Below are 27,251 nucleotides of genomic sequence, written 5' to 3'. Positions count from 1 at the left end.
GGTCAAAAATATAGTGATATTAGATTTTCTCCGTATTGCCCAGCCCTAGGACGTAGGAGTATGGCCTTGTCATCTCAGCCTGTTGGAGGTGCTCCATGTTTGTTCCAACCTATGATCAAGAGAAAAAAAATTTAAAAAATTGTTTTAACGCCACTAATCTCTTTAACGCACTAATGCAACTTTGTGATTTTTAGGCCAGTTTTGAAGCTAGAGTGAAGATACTGGCATCATATGGAACTAGAAAACTAGAGGTCAAATAACGCTCCAAACTTGCGCTAAATTTTGGCGAGGAAAAACTGGCATGGCCATTTTCAAAGGGGTCCTTTGACCTCTGACCTCAAGGCACCAACGAGTCTCCCCTTTACAGACATGCCCACCTCATGATAATCACATGCAGTTTGGGGCAAGTCATAGTCAAGTCAGCACACTGACACACTGACAGCTGTTGTTGCCTGTTGGGCTTGAGTTTGCTATGTTATGATTTGAGCATATTTTTTTATGCTAAATGCAGTGCCTGTGAGGGTTTCTGGACAATATTTGTCATTGTTTTGTGTTGTTAATTGATTTCCAATAATAAATATGTACATACATTTGCATAAAGCAGCATATTTGCCCACTCCCATGTTGATAAGAGTATAAAATACTTGATAAATCTCCCTTTAAGATACATTTTGAACAGATAAAAAAAAAGTGTGATTAATTTGCAATTAATCACGCTTAATCATGGACAATCATGCGTTTAATCGCGATTAAATATTTGAATCAATTGACAGCCCTAATAGGAACCCTTCTAGTTTTACATGACACAAGGTGAGTCCTTCATTTAAAGAAACTGGATTTTATCTGTTTGGTCTCGACAACATTTTCATCAATCAGTTCCAGATTGATGAAGCCTCTTGGATGCATGACAAATCTTTTACAGAGATGATGCTAAATTTAATACTGTATACTGGGTGAATTTTAACGTGAAATAATTGTTATTATTCCAGTCTGGAATAATTATGTATGGGACAAATATTTCACATTTCATCTCTGTTAAGGTTCTCTTGACTTTTTTTTGTTTAGTATATAATGCAATAATTTTCTCATAATGTAATAACTTATATTATTATACACAATGCTGCTATTATGTTATTCTCTCATGGTTTTTGTCACACTACGTGCTGATTATTACAGTATGAGTACAGCCTTTAAAATAAATTGAAGTAGGTCTAACATTACATTTATTTCTTAAAGGTCCCATATTATAAAAAAGGGAGATTTCATGTTTTTTTACTATAAAGCAGGCTTAAGTCCAATATGAATACTGTGAAAGTATCGAAACACTCAATCCACAGTGAAATACACACAGCCCGTATTCAGAAACTCTGCATTTGAAACAAGCTGTCAAGATTTCTGCCCATTCGTGATGTCATGAATATACAATATTTAGACCCTTGACACAATTTTAAACGCAAGCATTCTAAATGTGTCCCAGTTTATTCCTGGTTGCAGTGTATGTGAATGTCATCAACTGACAGGAAGTACACATGGACCCAAGCTGTTGCCTAGCAACGCAATTCCATTGCAATTCCGTCAAAATGCTCTAAAACGGAGCGTTTCAGACAGAGGGTAAATACAGGCATATTCAGGCTGACAGTACGAGGAAAATAAAGGGTTTTTGAACATTACAGCATGTAAACATGTTCTAGTAGAAACACAAAATACAAGTATGAACCTGAAAATGAGCACGATATGGGACCTTTAAACAGGTGGGGCTCTGTATGTAGGCTAGTAGAGATTTGGCTAGCTGACTAACGTTACTATAAGCTAACACTAAGGTTAATCATAGCTAGCTAGGTGGGTGGGTGACTGCTACAAGCTACACTGGACCTCAGGAGAGTCTCATCATTCACTTGCTCCACTTACTATCAGGCTAGAGACTGGTATGTTTTCTGTCTCTACAGTAATGACTTGGTAGGTATAAAAGCGGATACAAACCTTTATTTCTTTACGTTGGAGGGCTGCTGTAGGAGAGGAATAAAAAAGCTAGCTAGTTGACAAAACAAAGCTGTTAGCCGCCTGCAGCTAACCCACACTTTGCAAAGTTTAGCTGCAAAACTTTAACAAAAAAGACTGTCAGATGAAAAACAACTAGCGTTAAGGACTGTTTTATCAAAGGAAAGAGCAGCAGATAGCTGGTCACATACCTGTTCAGGTGTTCAGCTCCTCAGAGTGTGTTCAGGCTCAGTGACAGTTGGTCGTCATGGTGACCACATAATAAAGTGACTTTTAGGAACTGTGTGCTTTCACTAGTTCAGCCAACTCCGTGCTCGAGTTACAAAATAACCAAATGTGAAAAAAACAAAGAGTCATCACTTTATTCTACCAACAGCTTTCAGTCTTCATCCTGATGGTCTTCATCAGGGAAGGTGGAAGCACTGCCTTTATATACACAACACAAGATGGCAGGCGATTAGTCAATTAACCAATGAGAAGTCGACACACCCAGATGTCCCGCCCCTAAAGGATGCTGCACCTCCAATACAGAACTTCAAAATAAAAGCACACAACAAAATGTTGACTAAATAGAAAATAAAATAACCACACAGTCTCAACATTTTATCACAAAAGCAAAGATAAGATTTAAAATCTACTAAATTCTAATCGACTTGCTCTGATAGTGCAAAAAATAAATAATTAGTTATAAATATAATAAAATAACAACATTTTTATTTTTATTACTTTAAGGTAAAAGATGGGACTTCATTTTGACTAGCTGAACCGTTTGTCTGTGACTGTTATAACCTCAACCATGTTTCTAACGCTGGAGACAGTTTTGACACAACTGCATATAAAGCTCAGTAGATTTTATTAGTGATACATTAAAATCCCTGGACAGGACGTTGACTATCTGCACTGGACTCACCAAATAAAGCAAGACCAAATAAAGACACAGAAAACACAGAATCACAGTTAAATACGGTCTAAGAATATAAAACACACACACACAGAGTCATGTCTACCATTTCATCACCAAATAAACATCAAACACTGTAGATTATTGTAGGTAGAAACAGCTGTGGGGCAGATGTGAAGTGGTGTTGCAGTAACATGACTCTGCCACTAGATGTCACTAAAACACAGCAGTTTATAAATTATGACAGAGGAGGAGCAGTGGCTTGTTTTACTGGTCAGCTGATAATACATTGATGGGAATATAAACTGGGGCTCTTATTTTGAAGAATATTTTTCAGGGGCTTGTCAGTAGTGGAGAGTGAAGTATTACAAAGTACAACAGGGTAACATATCAGACCTAAGAGTGAAGTATTACAAAGTATAACATAGTAAAGTATCAAACCTGAGAGTGAAGTATTACAAAGTATAACAGAGTAAATCAGACCTGAGAGTGAAGTATTACAAACAGAGTAAAGTATCCGACCTCAAAATTAAGTATAACGGAATATCAACTGGACTGTTGTTTATTAACTACTACCTACTGATACCATGTCCACTATTACCAATACTACTGCAGCTACTACCACCACTCCATCTACTTATATTGCTACTACTGCCACCACTACCACTAATACTACCACTACAACTATTTATTTTGTACCACTTCCTCTGCTATTAGTACTACTATTGTACTAGGCCTTCTAATAATACTAGGCCTACTATTTGTAGGCTACCATAGCCACTGCTCCTTGTATTTTTTCTAGTATTCAATTGTTCAGATTTATATTACTTTACTCCTGGTAGTTTGCTATTTATTATTATTATTTATTACTATTATTATTATTATTATTATTATTATGATTATTATTATGATTATTATTATGATTATTATTATGATTATGGTAGTGGTAGTAATAATAATAATAATCAAATAACAATTATAATAATAATAATAATAATAACTATTATTATTATTGTTATTATTATTCTTATTATTCTTATTATTATTATGGTAGTGGTAGTAGGGGTAATAATAATCATAATCATGATAATAATAATAATTATTATGATTATGGTAGTGGTAGTAGTAGTAATAATAATAATAATAATCAAATAACAATAATAATAATTATTATTATTATTATGATTATGGTAGTGGTAGTAGAGATAATAATAATCATGATAATAATAATAATAATTATTATTATCATGATTATGGCAGTGGTAATAGTAGTAATAATAATAGTAATCTAATAACAATAACAATAACAATAATTATTATTATTATTATTGTTATTCTTATTATGGTAGTGGTAGTAGGGATAATAATAATCATAATCATGATAATAATAATAATTATTATTATTCTGATTATGGTAGTGGTAGTAGGGATAATAATAATAATAATAATAATAATAATAATAATAATTATTATTATTCTGATTATGGTAGTGGTAGTAGGGATAATAATAATAATAATAACAATAATTATTATTATTATTATTATGGTAGTGATAGTAGGGATAATAATAATAATGATAATAATAACAACAATAATAATAATGATAATAATAATAATACAAATAATGATAATAACAATAATTATAATTATAATAATAGTCATAATAAATATCATTATTATTATTATTATTATTATTATTATATGGTAATAGCACGTGACTCTGCAGTCCTTCGGGTCTGACGTCACCCGCCCCCCTCCTCCTCCTCCTCCTCCTCTTCCTCAGTCCTGCTCCGCTCTTCTCTGCTCTGCGCTCACTGAATCCAACATGGAGTAAGGAGGAGATGGGGCTCGTCCGGGGCCATCCTCACCGACACCAGCGAGCCATTCTCGGTCACCGCATTCCAGCCCGGCCCGGCGGAGGAGGAGGAGGAGGAGGAGGAGGAGGAGGAAGAAAAAGAAGAGGAGGAAGAGGAAGAAAAGGCGTAGGAGGAGGAGGAGGTGGAAGAGGAGGATGCGCCTCTTCCTCGATGCGCTCCAGTAATTGAGGAGTGAAAAGGAGGAGAGGAAGAAAAGCAGAAGAGGACAAGGAGGAGGAGGAGGAGGAGGAGGAGGAGGAGGAGAGAGGAGATCCGAGAATATATAACGCACACCGGGATTCAAGAACCGGAGCAGGAGGAGAGCGGGAGAGAACCGGATCCGCCGCTTCTTGCCGCTTCTGCCGCTTCAACATGAAGACACCGCACCGTGCAGCAGCCGCGGAGGGAGCTTATTATTACCGGAGGTGAAACGGAAAAAAATGAGCGAGGACACGCGACCAGACGAGTGAGTACCCCCCCATCACCCCTATAATAACCCATGTACCCCATAATAATAATACTAAAATCCTCATCATTATTATTATTACCCCTGTACCCCTATAATAATAATAATAATAATAATAATAACCTCATAATAATATTATTATCATCTGATTATTCTGATGGGCTGCTTATTGGCGCGCCATCACATGGATACTGGATTGGTGCTGATGTGTTGTTATGGGCTCTCAAGTGATGATGAGGGGGCCCTCTTCTTCCTCATCCTCATCCTCATCCTCCTCCTCATCTTCCTCCTCCTCCTCGTGGTAGAGAGGCTGGTTGAGGTCGGAGAGATTTCACAGGAAGGAGAAACAGCCTCCTGCAGATGTGATATACAGTCACAACAGAGAGGAGGATGAGGAGGCGATGGAGGGTGCATCATGGTAATGGACTTGACAGAGCAGACAGAGGAGGATCTGTATAACATCCCACAACATGTCTTTATTATTATTAACACCATGTTTTGCATGTTGTCCTTCATTCATGAAAAAAGAAGCAGTGGCTGTGCTCCTATAAAGCAGTATAGTTCCCTCTCTCTGCCTTTTCTGGCTCATGACCCCTTCAAATGAGGCCACTGTATGTTGTGACTCATCATCAGGGTGCATAATATGTCTACAGGCTGTGACCAGTTCAACCAAAAGGGTGATTAATTCCTTCTTATAACACTTTTTTGTTATTATTAAATTATCCAAAAGGGAAAAATGTTTCAGGTACCGATGAGACGATAAAACACGATCCAGGAATCCAGTTTGAGAATCAGAATCCAGTTCAAGTAGGATTTCACATACAAGGTGTTCAGGAGAAAATACGAGTAGGCTACTGCAAAAAGTAATCCAAAATAGACATATTACAATAAATATGTGTACAATAACAATCCTCATACAACGGTTCGTAGGATATCACATTACGCATTACATGCATACAGTCTTTTCAAAATAAACTTCCGTCGTCACAGGAAACAACTTGGTTAGGTTTAGGAAAAGGTCGTGGTTCAGGTTAAAATAACCACGGAAGTGGCGTTACATAAGTACAGAAGTTATATGACAAATAAGTTAACATCTGGTTTCACATGGACAACCCATTTGCACGAAAAGGCAAATTAATGTTACGATAATGAAGGCAGGCATTTAACGTGCAATACGAACACCTTTCTTGCTTTTGGCGTGTCATTTGTACGTCATGTAATCTGTACTGACTTCAATATAAATAGAGCCACGGAAATATGCTACGCTCAGAGCTAGTGACTAGGTATGTTCATAATTAACCGTTTAACCGTTAACCGACATTAAGCATTTTAACGGCTAAAATGGTTAAAAGAAATATTTATAATTAATTAATTAATAAATAAAAGCTAAGCGGCTCGTCACCTTAAGGAGAAAAGCTGGTTCACCTTAACAGCCCACCTCCGCTTGAGCGGAGATGAGGAGCAGTAGTTTCGTAGCATTTATTCAACGACAAATAAACTGTACACACACTGCTACACCTGCGTTCATAGCTATAACGCCACCAACAACCTCACACTCACCGCCAACACACACATGCACACTTTTTAAAGTTACGTCGCGCTGACAGACTGTATGTGTGTGGCGGCGGCGATCAAGAAGCCTCCGGCAATGCTAGAGCTGCTAACGTAGCACAAATACACACACTGTTTATCGGGCAGTCGCTATCGTTAATCCGGGCAGACAGAGTGTCGTTACGCCGGGCAGACACACAGCTGGCAACCTGCTAAACTAAAAAAAATGTGCGGTGGAGACTTTTACTGGGAAAGTGGCTGCCTGTCCGCGACACTACACATAGCACCGTGGCCGTTAAGTTAACGCTCCCGGACGGGTGAACTGGGGACTCAGTCGTCTGTTGTGCTCATACACTGCAGCTGGCGCGAGGCACAAATATTGTCGGTTAACGGTTAATAATCGGTTAACGAGGGTCGGTTATCGGTTAAGAAAATTTTTCCAAATGAGCATCACTAGTAGTGACGAAAGCAAAAAGTCTGCTTATGGCAGGTAGGTGGGCAGCATGGATGTATTAAAGAGAACTGGATACAGCATTGGTGGCGGGGCCCCGTTCATTCCTATGAAAGTTGCTCAGTGGCGCTTGAAGCCAAAATGGCTCGACTTCCGACTGGAAAAGTACCCGGACCTTCCAGCTATCTTCTGCATCCACTGGGCCCATGGAGGCAAACACAGGCGTATGTCGCTCTATAATTCCTGGTTCACGATTACGTGGATTAAATACGAGTATTACTTTTCGTAGGCTTTAGTTTCGCTGGCATTACTGGGCATCTAGATGTTGTTACTTGGTTGTAACAAAGTACTAAAAAGCTGCAGTGAGTTTGAATGAACCGCTCAGACCATGTTGGCTTTGAACGAGTCCTCAGCTATTCAGATAGTTTGTCCCGAGCGGAGAGCGTGGGCAGCAGGTAATCTGACAGAGCTACCTTTTCTTTCGATTGCCTCGTGCTGTGCACACCCCTGCAGGTAAACACATGACTCATACGAGCCAGATAATAGGCTCAACTTGTGTAATGTTTACACAGACTGCACCTGGACGCAGAGAGAAGCAGGTAGCAGGTTGTTCGTTAGGTCACGGGTGTCATTTTCACTGTGGTCACTTATTAAAATCCTATTTTTGTGACCCCTCATTATTAGTTTCAATTTTATTTACTCACTAAAATCTCTGTAAATGGTGTCTTCTGTCTAATCAAATCCAAATGAGAGACACAAAATGACACCTTCTAAACTACTTCAAACATACAGTATCTTTGTCATTTCTTTACTGCAGTTTCTTGTTATCTTTCAGCCGATATATTTACAGATAACTTTGTATCCGTAATAAGATAATATCTGCTCTAAAATAAACATTTAATTCTGTCCAACCACTAATATAACCAAACCTTGACCCTTGCTTTAGGAGCACGAGTCGCAGGGATGAAAATAAGAATTGTATTTTTGTCACCTTAGAATGAGCCATTTAGATCTACATATTAGGGCTGTCAATCGATTCAAATATTTAATTGCGATTAATCACATGATTGTCCATGATTAATCACAATTAATCACATATTAACTACATGTTTTTTTATCTGTTCAAAATGTACCTTAAAGGGAGATATGTCAAGTATTTAATACTCTTATCAACATGGGAGTAGACAAATACGCTGTTTTATGCAAATGTATGTATGTATTTATTATTGGAAATAAATTAACAACACAAAACAATGACAAATATTGTCCAGAAACCCTCACAGGTACTGCATTTAGCATAAAATAATATGCTCAAATCATAACATAGCAAACTCAAACCCAACAGACAACAACAGCTGTCAGTGTGCTGACTTGACTATGACTTGCCCTAAACTGCATGTGATTATAATAAAGTAGGCATGTCTGTAAAGGGGAGACTGGTGGGTACCCATAGTTAACATGTTATTATTGCGTAAACTTTGACAGCCCTACTACATCGGGAGCGGGTCCTCTTCACAGAGCCGGCCACCATGTTTCTACAGTAGACCAGAATGGACAAACCAAACACAAGCTCTAGATAGGGCCATTCACGTTTTCATGTTTTCACGCCATAGTTCTCCTACACGCTTGGCACACGAGACGAGTTTCAGTTGGTTGCAATCTGCAGCGTCACCACTAGAAGCCGCAAGATTCTACACACTGCTCAGTCAAATGATTCATCAGTTATCAAAACAATCGCTCAATTTGTACATACTGTTTGGTAGTTAAAATGTTAACAATGCAACAAATTTGTACTTCAATACAGTACTTGAGTAAATGTACTTAGTTATATTCCACCACCGAGTATCTGCATGTTGTGAATAGACTGAAATTTGGGGTTCTCGAAGAACCCTGAAATAACAGCAGCAGCTCTGTAGCTTCACCAACAAGACAACAGTAGGTGATTCCTGCTCAGGAGTTTTATTGTTTTGGGTGAAGCATTCTTGGTTTTCATTGGAACGGTGACGGACTGAAACTCTCCCCCGTTCCTCTCCAGAGGTGTTTTTGTGGGGGTGTTTTCTATTGATCGGGCAAACCGATGCCCCCGAACCAGCCAACAGAGAGCTGTCGATAACGCCAGAGGGGAGGGAGGGTTGAAAATGACATTGAGGAAAGGTCAGCAGGCAGCAGTGTCCCTGGTACTCCGGCCCCACCCACACAGGACTACATCGATTTTATATCAGTGCTGACCTCCATCTGAGCTGCTGGTGCCCAGTGACTTCAGAGAGACGCTCTGGTGGTCGGAGACGTGGAGACTAAAGTTAGGTTTTAGGGAAAATATCAAATATTATTGCGATTAAAAACAACAGTTGTACACATGTGACACATGTGGAACACAGTTTCAGAAGTTTTCAGAAGTTTCATTATTTAGTGATTATATATGTACGGGATAATGTACAGCGAGCCGGTCATTGTTGTGAAATAACAATGCCGCATCGCCCTGAAGGGGTTTATATCACAGTAATGACCAGCTGTACATTACCCCGCATATTACATATCTTCTAATCAATAAGTTGACATAAAAACGGTCGGCCAGAGTCCAACATCAGAACAGCGCCCATAGCAACGGTCTGTTATACATAGCAACGCCATGATTGACCAATCAGAATTCAACAAAGCTGTGTAATAATGACTGATATCAGCCTTATTAAAACTGTGGCAATAATTTCAATCTCATCAGCCTGCCATTTAATAACTATATTTCAATGTAATCTGTTTGTTATTGTGTGTCTCGCTCAGAAAAGTCTAGCTCTGAAATCTCGTGTCGCATCCACATTGTGGAAATCATCTAAATATTAAGCCATGACATTGAAAATCTTTCAGATATCACTAAGCTACGTTTTCTGTAGTCCAACACTACAAACTCTGACAACACCGGCACTCCTCTCTCCAACTCTCAATCATGTTTCCACCGTTGTCTTCTGGCAACAAGTCACATGACACAATGACAAACAGAAAGCAAAAGGTAAGAAAAAGGTTTTTATTTCTCAGTAAGGTCCTTTCCATAATGTTGTCAGACACTTGTAATAACAATCTGAACCTGTCGGTGGAAAAAACAAGCATTTTTAGTGGACGTAAACTGACTGTACCAGGTTGCCCCAAATCATTACATTACAGTTTGTTTAGCGGCTGCAGCGTTCTCCCTCAATACTGGACCAGTTCCAGATATTGTTGTCCTTATTAGTCACTTAGACACAAAAACATGGGAAAATAGGGTCCAGGTTGAAAAATACCAAAGATATCCTTTAACCATTTAGACAGTTTTTGACCTACAAACCACCAAATCATAACTTCCTGGGTTTATTTTAGCATCCCAAACACTCTCTGATAAGATAAGATGCTTTATTGTCATTGCGTGTTAAACACAACAACGTTTGGTTTTGCTGAAATCCACTCCACTGAGCAGCACTCACTCACTTCACTCATCCAAACTACTCTGAGATTTGTGCAGTAACCAAGCTGGCTGCTGATCTCCACCTTCACCTGGAGCGCCGGGTGTTGAAGTTGAGTTTCGGGCGCGGCGTTGACCGTCAACGTGACACGACTAATGGAAGATGGATTTCCTTTTGGGTCGACTCGATTGCGCCGCGCCCCTGCAGATCGACTTCACCACCACTCACGTTTCAAACATTCGGTGACAAAAAAAAACTCTGAAACGTAAAAACATCACGCAGCTGAAGGTCAGCGAGGGCGTCGCTGCTGCTGATGTTGTTTCGGTCGACTTGGTGAAAGTACAGCGGCCATCTTTGTGACGGGCGATCAAGGGAAGGAAGTCATTGAGAAGTTTGGCAGAGAGCGAGCCAAACACCATCTGCTGCTGCTCTCTGCTGATCCAGACCTCCGAGAAACAACATTTTCTACGCTGATGATGATGATGTCATGATCCCGGATGAACTTGGTGTGTGTGTGTGTGTGTGTGTGTGTGTGTGTGTTGGACAACATGTGTGTTCCTGTGGGAGCATCATGTGTAGTTATGTACTGTGTGTGTGTGTTTCTCTTTCATGATGATGGAGCAAACAGACCACCAGAGGCTATTATCTGCATCTCTGGTCAGCTCCCACTGCGTGTGTGTGTGTGTGTGTCATGCTGTTTGTTTAAGTGCATCCACACACTGTTGTTAAAGTGCTCTAAGCAGCCGTTTCATTACTGTGTCCTCTGAGGACGGGGCTGTTTGAGGGCAGGGATGTCCAACCGGCGGTTTGTGGGCCAAACTGGGCCTCAATGAATAACTACGGTATGTGTAGCCTGTTTCCACCGCAGTAACCAAGGAAACTATTCTTTTAGGGACTCAGGAACCATTTGGACTGGAGGAACCAAGAGACTTAATTTAGTTACTGGCCCCCCAATGTCCCTCCGTTACTGCTCAAACACAAACTTCAGGCTGCTACAACTTGTGTACCAGTCCAGTCTCACCAAATGCCATATGAATGACACGATAATTTGTAATTTTGCGTGCAATAACAACGCCTTGGTTGCTTTTGCTGTATCATGTGTACGCCATGTAGTTTGTACTGACTGCAATGCAAACGCATCCGCGGAAATATGCTACGCTCAGAGCTAGTGAAGTAGAATAAAAAGTGAGAAAGACTGCTTAAAGTTGACGGGTGGGGAGGTGGATGGATCCAACAAACACAAGGCTTTCAACCAGGAGACCGGTGTCCGCATCCCAAAGTGATGTTGAGTTATTTGAAGTAACGATAGTGACGTTTGGGACGAGTTTTCCGTATTTATGTCACGTTGTTTCCCTTACGTATTTTACTTACTTATTTTAGCCCATTCATGATGATTTTCCTAAACCTAACTAAGTGGTTTTGTTGCCTAAACATAAATGACAGCTTCACGGTAACAATGTGGCGTTAAATGACACGCGGAAATGTGGGAGCTTTAAGAAAAATGTCAAATTCTTGGTCATAATTACCAACTGATGTTGACGTAAAAAATATTAGTTAATGTATTATCGTGGTTACCTCAACTGCAAAAAACACAAGCTTTTGTATCATATTACCCTGAGAAAATAACAGAGATACTTAAAGGTCTGTGGTGCATTTCTGATCTGAGACTGTTAGTCAGCTACTTTCTCTGCTCAGACAGTCAGTGACAGGAATCATCGGTGATACAGCGCTGACGGAAAAACAAGCTTGTGTCTAATGGACGGAGGAGTTACTGTAAACCAGCAGAGACAGAAGGTTGGACACTATATCTGTGTCCTTAACCCCTTAACTTAAAGAAAGTTGCTCTGATGCCCTTAGTGTACAAAAAAACTAATATTATATTATTAATATTATTTTCCACTTTCACTGAGTTAAATCTTTTAGCCAACATCAGGCCTGATCAGAACTACCAAATATTCATTCATTTTCAGAATTTTAACCCTTTCAATGCCAGTTTGTTTACATAATGCCACTGTTTTTTTTTATGAATATATATATATATATATTCTGTTTACTAAATGCTGGGGGGGGGGGGTTTCACAGTCTGGGATATGTCAATGATTAGAAACAACATTGACTTTGATGCATTGTTATGTTGTGTGCAGGAGAATAGCATGTATTTGCCAAAACATGAGAAAATGGCTCAATCTGGTGGAAAATAGTAAAAACTACAATTTTGAATGCAGAGCTCTAGATTGAAAGCCTGGGTGCTTGGTATCATTTAAAAAATGATGATACCAGTACCAGTACCAGTACCGGTAAACTGTTGGCTCTGTCAGCACCGTTGTCGTAGTTAGCACCGTTAGCACCGTCAGCTGCTATCATCTCCGTGTTCAGAGCCGTGTACAGGCAGGCAATCCGGTAGTGGGCCAATCACACGTTACATTAAATCGAAGAAAGTCATTTTTTTTTCTAGATCTGGGCACAAAAAGGATCAATTGCAGGTATCGTTTGACTGTAGAGGTTTTGATACTACTTGGTACTAGGTTATTTCGGTCGATACCTTAAAGGTATCAAGTACCGATACCCAGCCCTAAATAGAAAACAAGATTTTATGCTGTAATGGCTGTGGGATCACACATTGTGGTTTTAATTGGTTTCAATAGGGACATTTTTGTCCTTAAGGGTCTGAGTGTCTGTATTATAGTCTTATTATAGGAGCTGAGGTTGAACTTCCAAAATTCGGAGAAAAAATAACCTCACACCCTTGCCAAAGTTTTTGCCATCAGCATGTGCCAAAATGATTGAAAAATTAAAAAGCCAAAAATGTCCCTAGTGATGCACAAGGGTAAGATTAAATTACTCTTAGACTTAATTTATCCCCTTTCTATCTAATTAATAAAGGAGCATTTTACTTTTCTATTCATTTCAGAACTGGAGTTTGCATGCCTGATTTGTCCCAGACGTCGTATCTATGAATGAAATTCATATTTGACAAAAGAGCTGTGATTGGTTTGATGGGTTACCCCTACATGCAGACATTTGTGGAGTCAGATGACTTTGAGATGATTTTCTCAAGCAAAACCAACATTCATGATTATTGGACTTTGTGTCTGAGTCAGTTCTGATAAACTGTGTGAGGAAAACAGGAGGAGATGGATGGATGACATCACCACACCTGCCTGGATGGAGGTGGGCGTTGTACATTATAAACCTTTGACCTTCTCTTTATGAGCCTGACAGCACAGAGACACCTGGCGCACACACTGCTGATAAGAGCAGTCCTCCCACTAACATTCAACCTACATTTTCTAACCTGGAAAGACCTTCAGAGGGACGTGGTATGTGCTGTGATATTATATAACACACACAGAGCTGAATTACACTGGGATAGGATGACAGACACATCACACTGGAGCCATTCAGACAAATGTACGGATGCTGACTGGAATATTGCATCTTTTATGATACACATATTACAGTTGGTTGTATTGTGTGTAGTGCTGCAAATACCGGACACTAAATTGATCAGTCGTTCAAAAAAAAAATAGAAAACCAGAAAAACCTTCCAGAAAAATGCTCATTTTCAGGTTCATACTTGTATTTTGAGTTTCTACTAGAACATGTTTACATGCTTTAATGTTCAAAAAACACATTATTGTTCTCATACGGTCTGTCTGAATATACCTATATTCACTCTCTGTCTGAAATGTTCGGTTTTAGTGCCTGTGTCTTTAAGACTTCCTCCAGAAAAAGCCCAGTCTGCTCTGATTGGCTTGTGACAAAAATATGGCACACCTTTGCAAAGGTAGTTCTCAAGCTGTGGGCGATATATTCTAATGAGCCTGCATGTGACACAGGAAGGGGAGCCAAATCTGAATGGCTTGTTGAATCACATGTTTTCTGATCTAGACAGCCCACAAAAAACTGACTGGGTTGTCTTATTTCACAGTTTTGTGGGTTGGTGGCATAGACTGTATATAAGAAGTGGATGTAGTCACCGTGGCGTCACCCATTGGTTTGTGGACTGCCATTTAAAGCCTCAAGGTCGGTATTTTGGCCGTCGCCATCTTGTTTTTTTGCAACCAGAAGTGACACGAGAGGGTGGAGCTAAGCACAACCAAAGCTGAATAAGACATTTTTAGGTGACCAAATTGTTACATTTAACTTTCATGAACTGAAAACACACTGTGAAAGGGTTAAAGTTGTAAGATGAAAACATGGATAACACCCAGACCGGACAACGCCGTGGTAGCGACCTGTCACACGGTCACAAGGTAGCCACGTCCTAAAGCATACTCTGCTTTATGGTCCATTGACTCTAAATGGGACCATAATTTACTAAATGAACATCATGCTGTATTGAAGAAGACTTGAAACTAGCGATTGAGACCATAAACTCATGTTTACAATGTTTACTAAGGTAATAAATCAAGTGAGAAGTCGGGTCATTTTCTCATAGACTTCTATACAATCAGACTTCTTTTTGCAACCAGAGGAGTCGCCCCCTGCTGGCTGTTAGAAAGAATGAAAGTTTAAAGCACTTCAGCATTGGCTTCACCTTTGTCCACTGGTTGGTAGGCACTCCAGATACCCAGATGTATGTGCACAAGCACTGAAAAAGTGAGTTTTTCATTTGTCCCCTTTAAGACTCTATTAGGTATGTATCATATTTACAGACATTCGTTGTCCCCAGAGAATGAATCCTCTGACTCTTCCTCCAGTTTTAAATGTCTCAACAACTATTAGATGGATCATCATGGAAATTTGATTCACTTATTCTTGTTCCCATTGTCATAACTTTGGTGGTTTCATCGAGTGCAAAAAAGTTAGATGTTAGCTAACTAGAAACATACACAATGGTCCTGTGAGTCCGTTTAGTTGAGTCAGTGTCATTAGCCGTGTTTCCATTCTCAGGTTTTTATTCGCATTTTGAAGTATCTCATTAGACAAGCTGTATGGAAACGGCAAAATTTGATAAAACTTCCTCAATTGCAAAAAAATGTTTTTACGCTGGCTTGAGGCGTTTTTTGCCTTTGTCAAAAAAGAGTTAATTGCGCTAAATGGATAATGGAAACGCCGAATAAATTTTGACATATCAAACATTTAGCTCACATGACTGATCAGCTGTTTCCGCTGTCGGCGTCTTCTCGTTATTCCCATAATGTGAGAATGCTTGTCTTCGTCTCTGGACAACATGAATCATGGCCAATACTAGCTGACATGAAAGAACAATTAAAACTTGTCCAATTGAAAAACATTCCTGAAAACCTCTCTCTATTTTCATCTCGTAGATGGTTAGATGGCCGAGCCGACCTGTTTTATTTCTGGTTCACAACCTCTACTTCTTCTTCTTCTTCTTCTCCTTCTTCTCTGTTTACTGGCGGATTACAGCCATGCGTAGCCTATAACGCCAACTTCTGACGTAATTCCGCTGTAGCCGAGTTTACTTGCTCCAAACCAGTTAATTCGAATGCACATTTCTTTTTTTGTGACATTTCAAGTTCACTTAAAATTCACTGGAAAATTATATCAAAACATGGCTAATGTTTCTGAAATTGTTACTGAAAAAGTCTCTTGGTCTTATCTTCGCTTTGTGCCTCTGAGAAGGAGCTCAGTGGAAAGTCTCTTCGCTGACTTTCCACCTCCGAAATTCACTTTAAGTTCGAATTTATCTTTAGGAATCAGCCTCATGGAACGGTGAATATCAAAGGATAGAAATGAAAACAAATTGTAATAAACCTTAAATCATCCTCAGATTTTATGGCCAGTAGTTGCAGAGATGATCTTTGTCTGGTCCGGTATGTCGGAGGGACGAACCCACTGACTGACCAGCCCCCTAAAAAAAACTGACTGCAGCCTGTAATCAGTCATTTTGTAAGTGAAGGTGTCACTGTTTGCAAATGGAGGATCTCTCATTTTGGAACCAAACTCCAGTATATAGTCCCTCCTGTGTGTATGTGTGTGTGCGTGTGTGTGTGTGTGTGTGTGAGTGTGTGTGTGTGTGTCGTTGCACGCTGCCGGCAAATGCAGTGATGACTCATGCTACACACACACACACACACACAAGCACCATCTGTTTGACAGGCAGGCTGAATCATACAGCGGAGGGAAGCAGTGTGTGTGTGTGTGTCTGAGGCCCGTTAGGATGTGGCGGCGGCGGCAGCGCGCGGCAGAACAGCTTGACAGCCTGTCGTCAACGGAGACCGCCGTGACACTGTGACCGTGGAAACAGGATGTACGAGAGATGTCCGAGTACAAAAGGCAAGACGGAGAGAGAGAGAGAGTGTTTTTATTTTTGTATTTTACCTCGACGTGCTTCAGCCTCCGTCTCCATTTTTTTCTGAATGTTTCAGTCTCTGCTGGTAGCTCAGACGATGGACAGGGTTTGTTTTGGTTTTCAGTGTGTGTGTGTGTGTGTGTGTGTGTGTGTGTGTGTGATCACAGGTGAGTAATGCTATGTTCAGTAAGGACGAAGCCAACTGGCTGCAGATGCTGCTGCTGCTGCTGGTGCGTTGTCAGTACTGCATGTTCTCATTGGACAACACTACCGACATGAACTAGCGCACCCACCACTGGTCGGTCTAATTAAGGGTTTCTCAATCATTTCCTACTCGTGACGCCATTTTTAGGTCCCAAAATCATCATTACTGAGTCACTTGAGAGATCAATAAGTCTTGACTTCCATCTTTAAACAATGACCCTTTTTCAAATTTTCCAAGTGAGTGATCTTAATTTAGGGATATTGAGTTTACAGCATCATTGTTGGTTCTTCCTTCTACAACGGTTCACCCTCTGGAGTCTTCTTGACCATTATTGTGAGTCTTTACTATTTTTTGTGTGTTTGAAACTTTCTGAACAACTTTATGTGTCTGGATCAAAGTTCACTCTGCGATTAATATTATCAAAGACCTTTTCAAACTTGACAACATAAACGTTCTAAATGGGCCCCTTTGCACTTCCTGTTGCAAAGTTTGTTAATGCAGTAGCTGACAGGAAGTAAACTTGGACCAAAGCTGTTGCCCTAGCAACAGAAAGGCAATGAAAAGGTCTATACTCTGCTGCTGTTTCCAGCTTTCACTGATGATGAAACCAGAGGCGTGGACTCGAGTCAGACTGGAGTCACAAATTTGTTGACTTTAGACTCGACTTTACAAAATCAAAAAGACTTGCAACTCGACTTGGACTTTCACACCAAAGCCTCGTTACTTCACTTGGACTAGAGCCTTTAGACTTGAAAATACTTGATACCTGAGTGTGTTATTTTCCTGAATCAACTAACGGTAACCCTAATCATTCCCAGCAAGTCAACACTTTGTTTGAACCGATCTGACAGCATCCAAACAAGTTGCAGGAGAGAACCATGGAGAACTAACGTTACGTTACTGAGCGCCAGGTGGAAAAAATTATAACAAAGATAATTCCGTTTGCGTACAAACAATACACGGAGACTTACAGGAGATGCATTACTTTGCATTATTTGGTGAAGAGCGTATTGTGCTGGTTTCAGACTCGAAACTCAAAGCTTAGGACTTGGGACTTGTCAGTCTTGACTTGGGACTTGGCTCAGGACTTGCCAATCTTGACTTGGGACTTGACTGGGAGCTTTACAGTCTTGACTTGGGACTTGACTTCACAGTCTTGACTTGGAACTTGACTTGGGACTTGTCAGTCTTGCCTTGTGACTTGACACAACAATTTGGTATCGAAACAGTAAAAAGTATATAAACCGTATTTTGGCGCCTCCCTTCAGCTCGCTGGTCACCATGGTAACTGATGTGTCTGGGTCTCTCTGTCCCGTTGCAGTGACAGCTACATTGTGCGCGTCAAAGCGGTGGTGATGACCAGAGACGATTCGAGTGGCGGCTGGTTGGCGCAGGACGGCTGCCTGAGCAGAGTGGGCGTGTGCAGGCTGCTGCCGAGCGAACTGCTGGGACGCAACACCTTCCTCATCCACGGAGAACGCCTCAAAGACAAGCAGGTCGGTGCAGGGCCATTTCATGTCAATAAAGTTTTTATTTGCAGACCTTCTACATGCTCAAAAAAACTATATAACTAAAGAAAAGGAAAAAAAGGCACAAAAGCATATTATAACTATATGTTCATTATGATCGTCTCATCTTGTTTGTCCGATGTTATTTCTTTCCAGGTGATTCTGGAGTGTTTCTTAAAGAAAGATCTGGTCTACACGAAGGCCACGCCGACGTTCCACCACTGGAAGGTGGACAACAGGAAGTGTGGTCTGACCTTCCAGAGCCCGTCCGACGCCAGAGCCTTTGACCGAGGGGTGAGGAAGGCCCTGGAGGACCTTACCGAAGGTACTATGCGCTGGTCACACACTTACAGTTTAAGGAAGTCAGAAGAAGATAAACCAACTCAGGAGCAAAAAAGGGAAAAACAGATAGACTCGTGGCAAGATGTTACAATTAACTTTCATGAACTGGAAACACGGACAACGCCGTGGTAGTGACCTGTCAATCACAAGGTAGCCACGCCCTAAAGCATACCCTGCTTTAAGGTCTAATTGACTCTAAATGGGACCATAATTCACTAAATGAACATCATGCTGTATTGAAGAAGACTTGAAACTAGCGATTGAGACCATAAACTCATGTTTACAATGTTTACTAAGGTAATAAATCAAGTGAGAAGTAGGCTCATTTTCTCATAGACTTCTACACAATCAGACTTCTTTTTGCAACCAGAGGAGTCGCCCCCTGCTGGCTATTAGAAAGAATGCAAGTTTAAAGCACTTCAGCATTGGCTTCACTTTTCAGACCCGGGAGTTGCCGACTGGTCCAAACCATGAATAGAACCACTGTTGGAGTGAAAGTAGCTAACAAAATAAAAGAAGTTGTGTCCTCCTGTGTGTCCTCCAGGGTCAACCACGTCCTCATCGACGCTGCAGAACGAGGCGGAGCTCGGCGATGATGACGTCTTCACGGTGAGAAACTCTTCCTCCTCCAGCTGTTAAAACATTGATGAACACTGAGGATAGCTTCAATAACCAGTACATGTCCAGGATCTTGAGGGATATCTGAGTGAAGTGAGCGTAAATACGGAGCCACATTTTTCCAACTTCATCTCCATCTTTCATTCATATGAACCCATTATTCCTTCATTTTTTGAATGCAGTGCATCAGAATTCACATTCCTGGATAGAAACTGTGTTTTTCCTTCTCAGGTTTTCTGTATTGTAGCAGGAGGAAAATAGGGAGGGGCTGTTTTTTTTGTTATTTTGGGTTTGGATTTGGACAGGAGATGTTGCTTTTGTTTGCAGCAATAGGAACACACTGTGTGTGTGTGGCTTTGGGAGGTGGCAGACAGGAAGTATGAAGGACGGGAGGGGTTTGGTATCCTGTGTTTTTTTTGACCAGACAAATGTCGCCGTCCTGTTTGGGGTTTGTCACCAAAAGGAGCGGCACACACACACACACACACACACACACACACACACACGAGTTTTCTTCATCTCCTTTCATGTTCGTACAGGTAAAAGAAACCATGTGAATGTCTATGCATGTTTTGTTATGTTCAGACAGGGATGTTCCAGCTTTAAAGGAATGTTTCAACATTTTGGCAAATGGCCTTATACATCAGACCGGCACATACAGGTACTTCGCAAAAAAGTCAAGGCCACTCCTCCTTTTGGAGGATAGAAAACCGAAGATCCCATAGACTTCAATGCAATTTGACGTATGTTTGGATTGTAATTTTGACAAATTAGTATGCATTCATCTCTTGTTAAATAAACGTTAGTTTTATACACATGTCTAATTATTATTTTACGACTTTGCCTGAACCTGAACGTTCGCGATAGCTTAATAAATTAAGGTTGAACGCTGCCATGTCCATTCAGTCTTCGAGCCAGTGAGTTTCTTTCCCCCAAACTGGAGCGCAGCCTCGGAGATGACACGATGCTGGTCTGGTCTATAGCTTGGATTTTTGGATTTATTGTTGGTACAACCAACTACACAACAACTCTTCGGCATAGCGTTATTACGATTACCGGTTTGTTTAAAGTAGAAGTTTGGAGACATGTTTCAGCTTCTTCTGTTTACTCTGTAACCGTCTATGAGGGACACGGGATTGTTTTCCCCCAAAAGGGTGCATGGTCATGCGAGCCTACTCTGGATGACGTTTTTCCGGTCTGATGTATTTCCCTTATTGAGAAGATGGATGTCAGTTCTCATTTTTGTTAAGTATGGAGTCAGTTCGAGGTTAGCTTAGCTAAGCCTGACATCTCTCTTTCCTGCTCTTTACACTGCACTCTGTTCAAACAGCCCTAACCCAAACATATCCTGCATATAGTGCATTAAAAGTTTCTGTCTCCTCCACCTCCATCCTCAGTCCGATGAAGGGACCCGGGCCTGCTTCACTTTTCAGTCCAGTTTTTCCGTCTTTCCATTGGTTTCAAAGAAATATTGTGTATCGTTTCCGCGGGATGTCCAGCGCTGGAGAGGAGAGTCTGACCTGTCAGTATATCCGTCACTGAGATGCCTGTTTACATAGCTGGCCTCATTTAGAGGAGAGACTGAGGGGAACGAGGCTGAACCGCCCCGGCTGCAGATCATTCCCATCCGTCCTGTCTGCAAGACTGAAGTCTGGCTCCCCGAGGAGGAAGAAGAGGACGGGTCTTCAGCGCCTCGGTGGCGCTCGGAGGACAATGAGGATGTAGATCAACCTTCGTCAGGAGTAAATAAAACCCTCCCTGTCATGATGCAGTGCTTCCTCTGGAGGCCCCTGAATAACGGAGGAGATCTGGACGAACTGCTGGAATGTGTTTGTTGGAGAACAGCAGGAGTTTAAATCATGTAGTTATGTAACTATGGAGGTTTTGAGCACTGAATAACTACAGCTATGTCACAGGTTAAGTTTTACAGAATTTGCAATCCTACAAAATAGTTTCAAATGAAATTATTCTGACATTTTATCTAATGTACTCTAATAGACTAAAGCTGAGGTTTCTCGGCTATCGAGGGGTCTGAACTTTGGCGGCCAACCACCAAATCGGAAGTAGTTACTCTTATTTTTTTTTTATGCCTCCGCGCCGGCGACATTATTATTGTCCATTATCGATCACTCAGGAACACCTGAAGGGAATTCCTTCAAATTTGGCCCAAACATCCACTTGGACTCAAGAATGAACTGATTAGATTTTGGTGGACAAAGGTCAGTGTTACCTCACAAAACATGTTTTGGGCCATAACTCAAGAATGCAAATGCTAATTATGACAACTTTACACAAATGTTAAATAGGATAAAACGATGACGTTATGACACTGGACAGACATGGATGTAAACTGCAACTTGACTGGTTGCAACAACCATGAGGCGGTAATTCTAGTTGCCCAATGAAGGACGGATGCATCAATTGTGTTGCTAAAAAAATCTGGCGTTTATCTCAAAGATTGTCTATGAAATCTAACTGTGTGTCTAATGCTGCGTTCCAGAAAACGAGGAACTCGAACATTTCCAAACTCATACCAGAAAAAGTACAATGGAACGCCACTCAAAGAGTTCCTAATCCATCTATCATAACTTCACGAAGAAGCGGTTGTCTGACGTTACACTATGGAAGCGTACCTGTAAGGGATAATGTACAGCTATGCCGGTTATTTTTGTGAAATAAACCCCGACAGGGTGATGTGGCAAGGATTTATTTCACAACAATGACCCGCTAGCTGTACATTATCCTGCTTATTACAAGGCTACTTACTTAAGAACTCAATAATATGACACAAACATGGTCCTCCAGAGTCTTGACATCAGTACTGCGTCCATAGCAACAGTCTGTTATAGATAGCAACAGTCTGCTATAAAGAAATAACAGACCGTAGAACACTGGGATTGACCAATCAGAATTGAGTATTCAACAAATCCATGTAATAATGTAATGTAATGGTAAACCACCAACTAAAAGGCAATGTAATAAAACCTGTTCTGCATGTAGACTGATATAATATATAAATATGTCGCTGTGTTATTAGATAGCTGGTTACGGTAAACAATCTATGAAAGTTATCTTCTCTGCACAAATGTTATTTGGGGAAACTTTAAAAATGCCCCCCAAAAAAACAAGTCATTCGCTAGTACACTTGCCAAAGAAACATCCATTTGTCACGGTCAGCCATGGTTTTTGTTTACACTTGGGATAATTACAACCTCCGAGTTGTCTTGAACGCAGCAATAGTTGGGGGCATTAATGCACTAATAAAAGAGGAGAAGAAGAAAACCACAGGCCGATTTAAACAATGCAAGTTCCCATACATTTTTATAAAACACTCTGCGAATGTTTTATAAGGCGGGAAATGTATTTGCCATGTTTGTTTGATGTTTGTGAGATGCTCACATTGCGTTTTGGTGAAAAAAGTTAAATGTAAACAAAACTTACAGCTTTAACAGAATCAGTTCACACAGAATCCCATTAAGAAAACAGTTAAATATAGATTCACAGAAATGTAAAATACATCGAAAATATCAGCAAAATGTGTGTTTGCACAACTGCACACAAAAAACTAACCTAGAAATGTGAGAAAGCAGTTTACTCGTTTTGCTGTGAGGATCGTCAGGTTCTTCAGTTCCTCAGTTTTGTAGCGTTTGAAGGAAGTCTTCTTGTGTGATCCGAGCGAGCCACATGAAAGCTGCAGCTTGTGTCGACCCTGAGGATGACGCAACCCAACACACGCCGCCGAGCGCTCACAGGGCCGCAGGCCGCAAAACGCCAGGCTGGGACTCATTTAAGACAGACCCAATAAAAACACAAAGACTTCAGAGACGTTTCTACCACGCTGCTCTGGTTCTGGAGGTCTTTTATTTTTCCTCCTCGTTCTTGTCTAATTGCACACAGAAGTCTGGTGGAGTGAAGCTCAGGTGGTTTCAGAGAGGAACCGAGATGATACATGTCACATTGTTTGACATCATGAGTTGCAAAAAGCAGGACAAAAAGAGAAAAGATTTCCTTATATTTGTACAACTGCACACAGTGGGTTACCTTCTCAGGTGGCGGCAGATCAGTAATCAGTCGAGAGGTAAAAGGTCAATGACGTCACACTGTATAACTTCTGGATTTAAACAGTTTAGTATATGTTAACAAATCAATCTCATCGAGAAGTCTACTTACTGTTCTGCACTGGGTTGCACCCAGTTCAAACCTAGTCTAGTTTGAACATAATTTCTAACTTAAGTCAAAGTTTACGAGCTACTAATATTTTAATGGTTGCACCAGCTGAAATGGTCCCAACATAAGAAAAAGTGACAACTTAAACGCTCTTAGTAGGTGTAAATTCCACCGTAAGATGAAGAGTGAAGATACTGTTATCATATGAAACTATATAACCTAAATAATCCATTGATACCAACCATGTCATACAAGACAAGGAGGTTAAATAACGCTCCAGAGTTAGGCTAAATCTTGATGAGGAAAAACTGGCACGGCCATTTTCAAAGTGGTCCCTTGACCTCTGACCTCAAGATATGTGAATGAAAATGGGTTCTATGGGTACCCACGAGTCTCCCCTTTACAGACATGCCCACTTTATGATAATCACATGCAGTTTGGGGTAAGTCATAGTCAAGTCAGCACACTGACACACTGACAGCTGTTGTTGCTTGTGGGGCTTGAGTTTGTCATGTTATGGTTTGATCATATTTTTTTGCTAAATGCAGTACCTGTGAGGGTTTCTGACAATATTTGTCATTATTTTATGTTGTTAATTGATTTCCAATAATAAATATATATATACATTTGCATAAAGCAACATATTTAACCACTCCCATGTTGATAAGAATATTAAATACTTGACAAATCTCCCTTTACGGTACATTTGAACAGATAAAAAAATGTGTGATTAATTTGCGATTAATCGCGATTAACTATTGACAATCATGCGATTAATCGTGATTAGTTAAGAGAGAACTTACTTACAGCTGGTGCAACAGGCTGCTGGAGCTTTTGATCAGATCACACGTTCTTCCTCAGGAGACAACGTGGAGTTGTAGATATTCAACTTTTAAGCCAAAATGAGCGAGAAAGCCTTAAAGTGCTCACAGCAGGTGTTTTTCAATCAGCTATCAGAGCCAAAACACCTGCTGTGACATCACTGATTGGGGTGTGGCCAAAGGTGCGACATACCTGAGTGTTTGAGATCATGTGCATTGAAGCAGCTGCAGTTTTCTAATCACCTCAGAAGGAGTCTTTAACCTTCCTTCAGCTTGTGTTCACACTGCCTCCTCTATTTCCTCCAGACGGCCACCGACAGCTCGTCCAACTCGTCCCAGAAGAGAGAGCCAGCGATGCACACACTGGCCCCGCACAACTTCTGCGAGGCCCGTCGGCACCATTGCATCCTGGGACATTTCTACGAGCACCACCGGCCCTCTGATCACTACTTCCTGGACCAGGTGAGTAGAGGGTCAGAGTGGGAGCTGCAGCTGGGATTGACTGGACTCAAGATCTAATTCAACTTTCAACTCTACTTTCAGTGACCCACAGATAGAGATGACTGATAGAGATACACATTAAGCATCACATGTATAAGTGAGGAAGAAATCAGCATCAATATGTCCTCGCAAAAAAGATTATTTGGTAACAGGTCCGCAAATTTCATGTTAATTAGATGATAATTAGCAAGTAATCTTTTTGGAATTTCTTTGGAATTACTGCCAAATTACCCCAATATTTACCTCAAAATTTATCGTCTCCTCTGTGAAGTCCTGTGTTTGTTTGACCCATCCACCACCCCGACATCCTCCCCATGCGGACTACCATTAGAAAAGTATTTGTGATATGTTAAAAAACAAATTTCCCTCAAAATGTAATTCACAATGCAGTTTCGTTGAATGGTAATGTCATTTTTAGGAGACAGGTCTGTTTAATAGACACAAATTATCGTAAATTGTGATGCGAATAAACACGCACCTTGACAAATGCTTTACTATTCCATTATTTATTTACAACTGAATCTGTTATGAGATGAGTATATACGTGTATTAATAAATCAAAGTTGATGAATCCCAGTATAATTTGGTTACCAGTATATTAGCATAATGTACATTGATAATCCTGACGACTCTCTGCTTGAACACAAACAATGATATCAATTGGTCCATAGAGGGCGCTATAATAAGGACTGCAAATATAAAGTGATATAGTGCACAAACATAGATAGGGAGTACAGATCTCTGTCTGCAAACTTCTCAATCAGTTTGCCTCTATGACCCATAATGCCTCTGGTTTTTACTTTATTTTTTTACAACAATTTGGATCTCATTTGACTTAAATTTGCCCTGTGGAGTTTTTTTCTAAACAAATAAAAGTTATGTTTACATTCAGTGTTACTCATCCCAAAACTCATTGTGTCTGACTTTCTTCAGAAAACATTTGCAAAGATGATTTTTAAATCAAACTCCACAGGGAACCTTTAATTTACAAAGCGATGGTCATGTTCTTACACTAAAATCAACTGAAGGTCGAATAGTGACAAAAATGTCCTGAACCCCTTTGATCCAGGTTGTACAGAAACATTATTTTAAATGTTGCATATCTGCAAAGTGTGGTTTGTTGAGATTTATTCGTAGAACACATTTGAGTCAACTAACAATGAAGAGTCCATCAGGCCTTGCGAGGAAAACAGGGGACTGCTGTTTGCAGCTGTTTCTGCTGACCTCATGTCCTCCTGGAGGATAAAGTCTTTAAATCTCTTCTGTGTCTCTTCAGGCGGTGCACATGTTCCCTCGTCACGTCAGCTTCCAGGTGGAGGAGGAAGAGATCGTACGCATCAACCCCCGCGAGCGAACCTGGCTCACCGGCTACGGGGACTACCGTCACGCCAATTCCACGCGTGACAAACTCACCCAGCCTGACAACCTCGTTGACGCCTACGTACACTTTGCCAAGAGCGAGCAGCCCAAACACGACTACACCTACCCGTACCCGCTGAGCTGCGACGTGCAGCGAGGCTGCAACGGCAAACCCGGTTGCCTGGAGCTGGGCAGCGGCCACAGAGCGGTGGTGACGGTGCAGCCGCGAGCCCTGCAACCCAAAGGCAAGAGGCGGAAGGAGGACGGCGAGCGTTCGCGCTGCGTTTACTGTCAGGACATGTTCAACCACGAGGACAACGGGCGGGGCCGCTGCCAGGAAGCCCCTGACCCCATTCAGACCTGCATCAGGCGAGTCAGCTTCATGTGGTGCGCGGACAGCCTGCTGTACCACTGCATGTCGGACCCGGAGGGGGATTACTCGGACCCGTGCTCCTGTGACACCAGCGACGAGCGCTTCTGCCTGCGCTGGACGGCGCTGGTGGGGCTGTCGCTGCTGGCACCCTGCATGTGCTGCTACGCCCCCCTCAGGGCGTGCTACCGCTGCGGCGTGGCCTGCCGCTGCTGTGGCGGGAAACACAAAGCTGTGGGCTGAGGCATTGCAGGCCCCGCCCCCCTCACAGAGACAGCAAGGACTCATGGGAAACGGAGGCCGCTGTGATTTTGTTGTAGTTGTTTGTCTCGTCTCCGATTTCCAGAAGGAGGAGAAGAAGAACTTCATCTCAACAGATGGAAAAAAAAACGCTCCCTGTTGTTTTTGTCTTTTGTGACGTTGGGGACCAAATGGCTTCCAATTCTC

At 41.2% G+C, this 27,251-nt stretch overlaps 2 protein-coding genes and 1 long non-coding RNA gene across 3 annotated transcripts in view; 1 reads left to right on the top strand and 2 right to left on the bottom strand.

Annotated features, from left to right (window-relative positions):
• Positions 1–2,408, bottom strand: part of meis1a (Meis homeobox 1 a) — a 62,465-nt gene extending 60,057 nt beyond the window's left edge. Inside the window, exon 1 of the mRNA XM_037764622.1 lies at positions 2,190–2,408. The gene's annotated coding sequence lies outside the window, so the exon portion shown is untranslated. The remainder of the gene's footprint in view (positions 1–2,189) is intronic.
• Positions 2,409–4,662: 2,254 nt separating this feature from the next.
• spred2a (sprouty related EVH1 domain containing 2a) lies at positions 4,663–27,185 on the top strand. The gene is made up of 6 exons (XM_037765166.1): positions 4,663–5,221; positions 18,440–18,614; positions 18,783–18,951; positions 19,513–19,577; positions 24,881–25,036; positions 26,352–27,185. Exons 1-6 carry the CDS (start codon positions 5,196–5,198, stop codon positions 27,045–27,047), a joined length of 1,287 nt encoding a protein of 428 aa, XP_037621094.1. The 5' UTR covers positions 4,663–5,195; the 3' UTR covers positions 27,048–27,185.
• On the bottom strand, positions 8,679–14,471 carry LOC119485523. Its single transcript, XR_005206292.1, has 3 exons — positions 13,240–14,471; positions 10,554–10,556; positions 8,679–8,713 (listed from the first exon to the last, which is right to left on the bottom strand). It is a non-coding gene; the product is annotated as an uncharacterized LOC119485523 (long non-coding RNA).
• Positions 27,186–27,251: the final 66 nt, after the last annotated feature.

The sequence above is a fragment of the Sebastes umbrosus genome, chromosome 3 (assembly GCF_015220745.1).
Source record: "Sebastes umbrosus isolate fSebUmb1 chromosome 3, fSebUmb1.pri, whole genome shotgun sequence".
In the NCBI taxonomy this organism is placed as follows: Eukaryota; Metazoa; Chordata; class Actinopteri; order Perciformes; family Sebastidae; genus Sebastes; species Sebastes umbrosus.
This window is presented reverse-complemented; position numbering and strand designations above follow the sequence as displayed.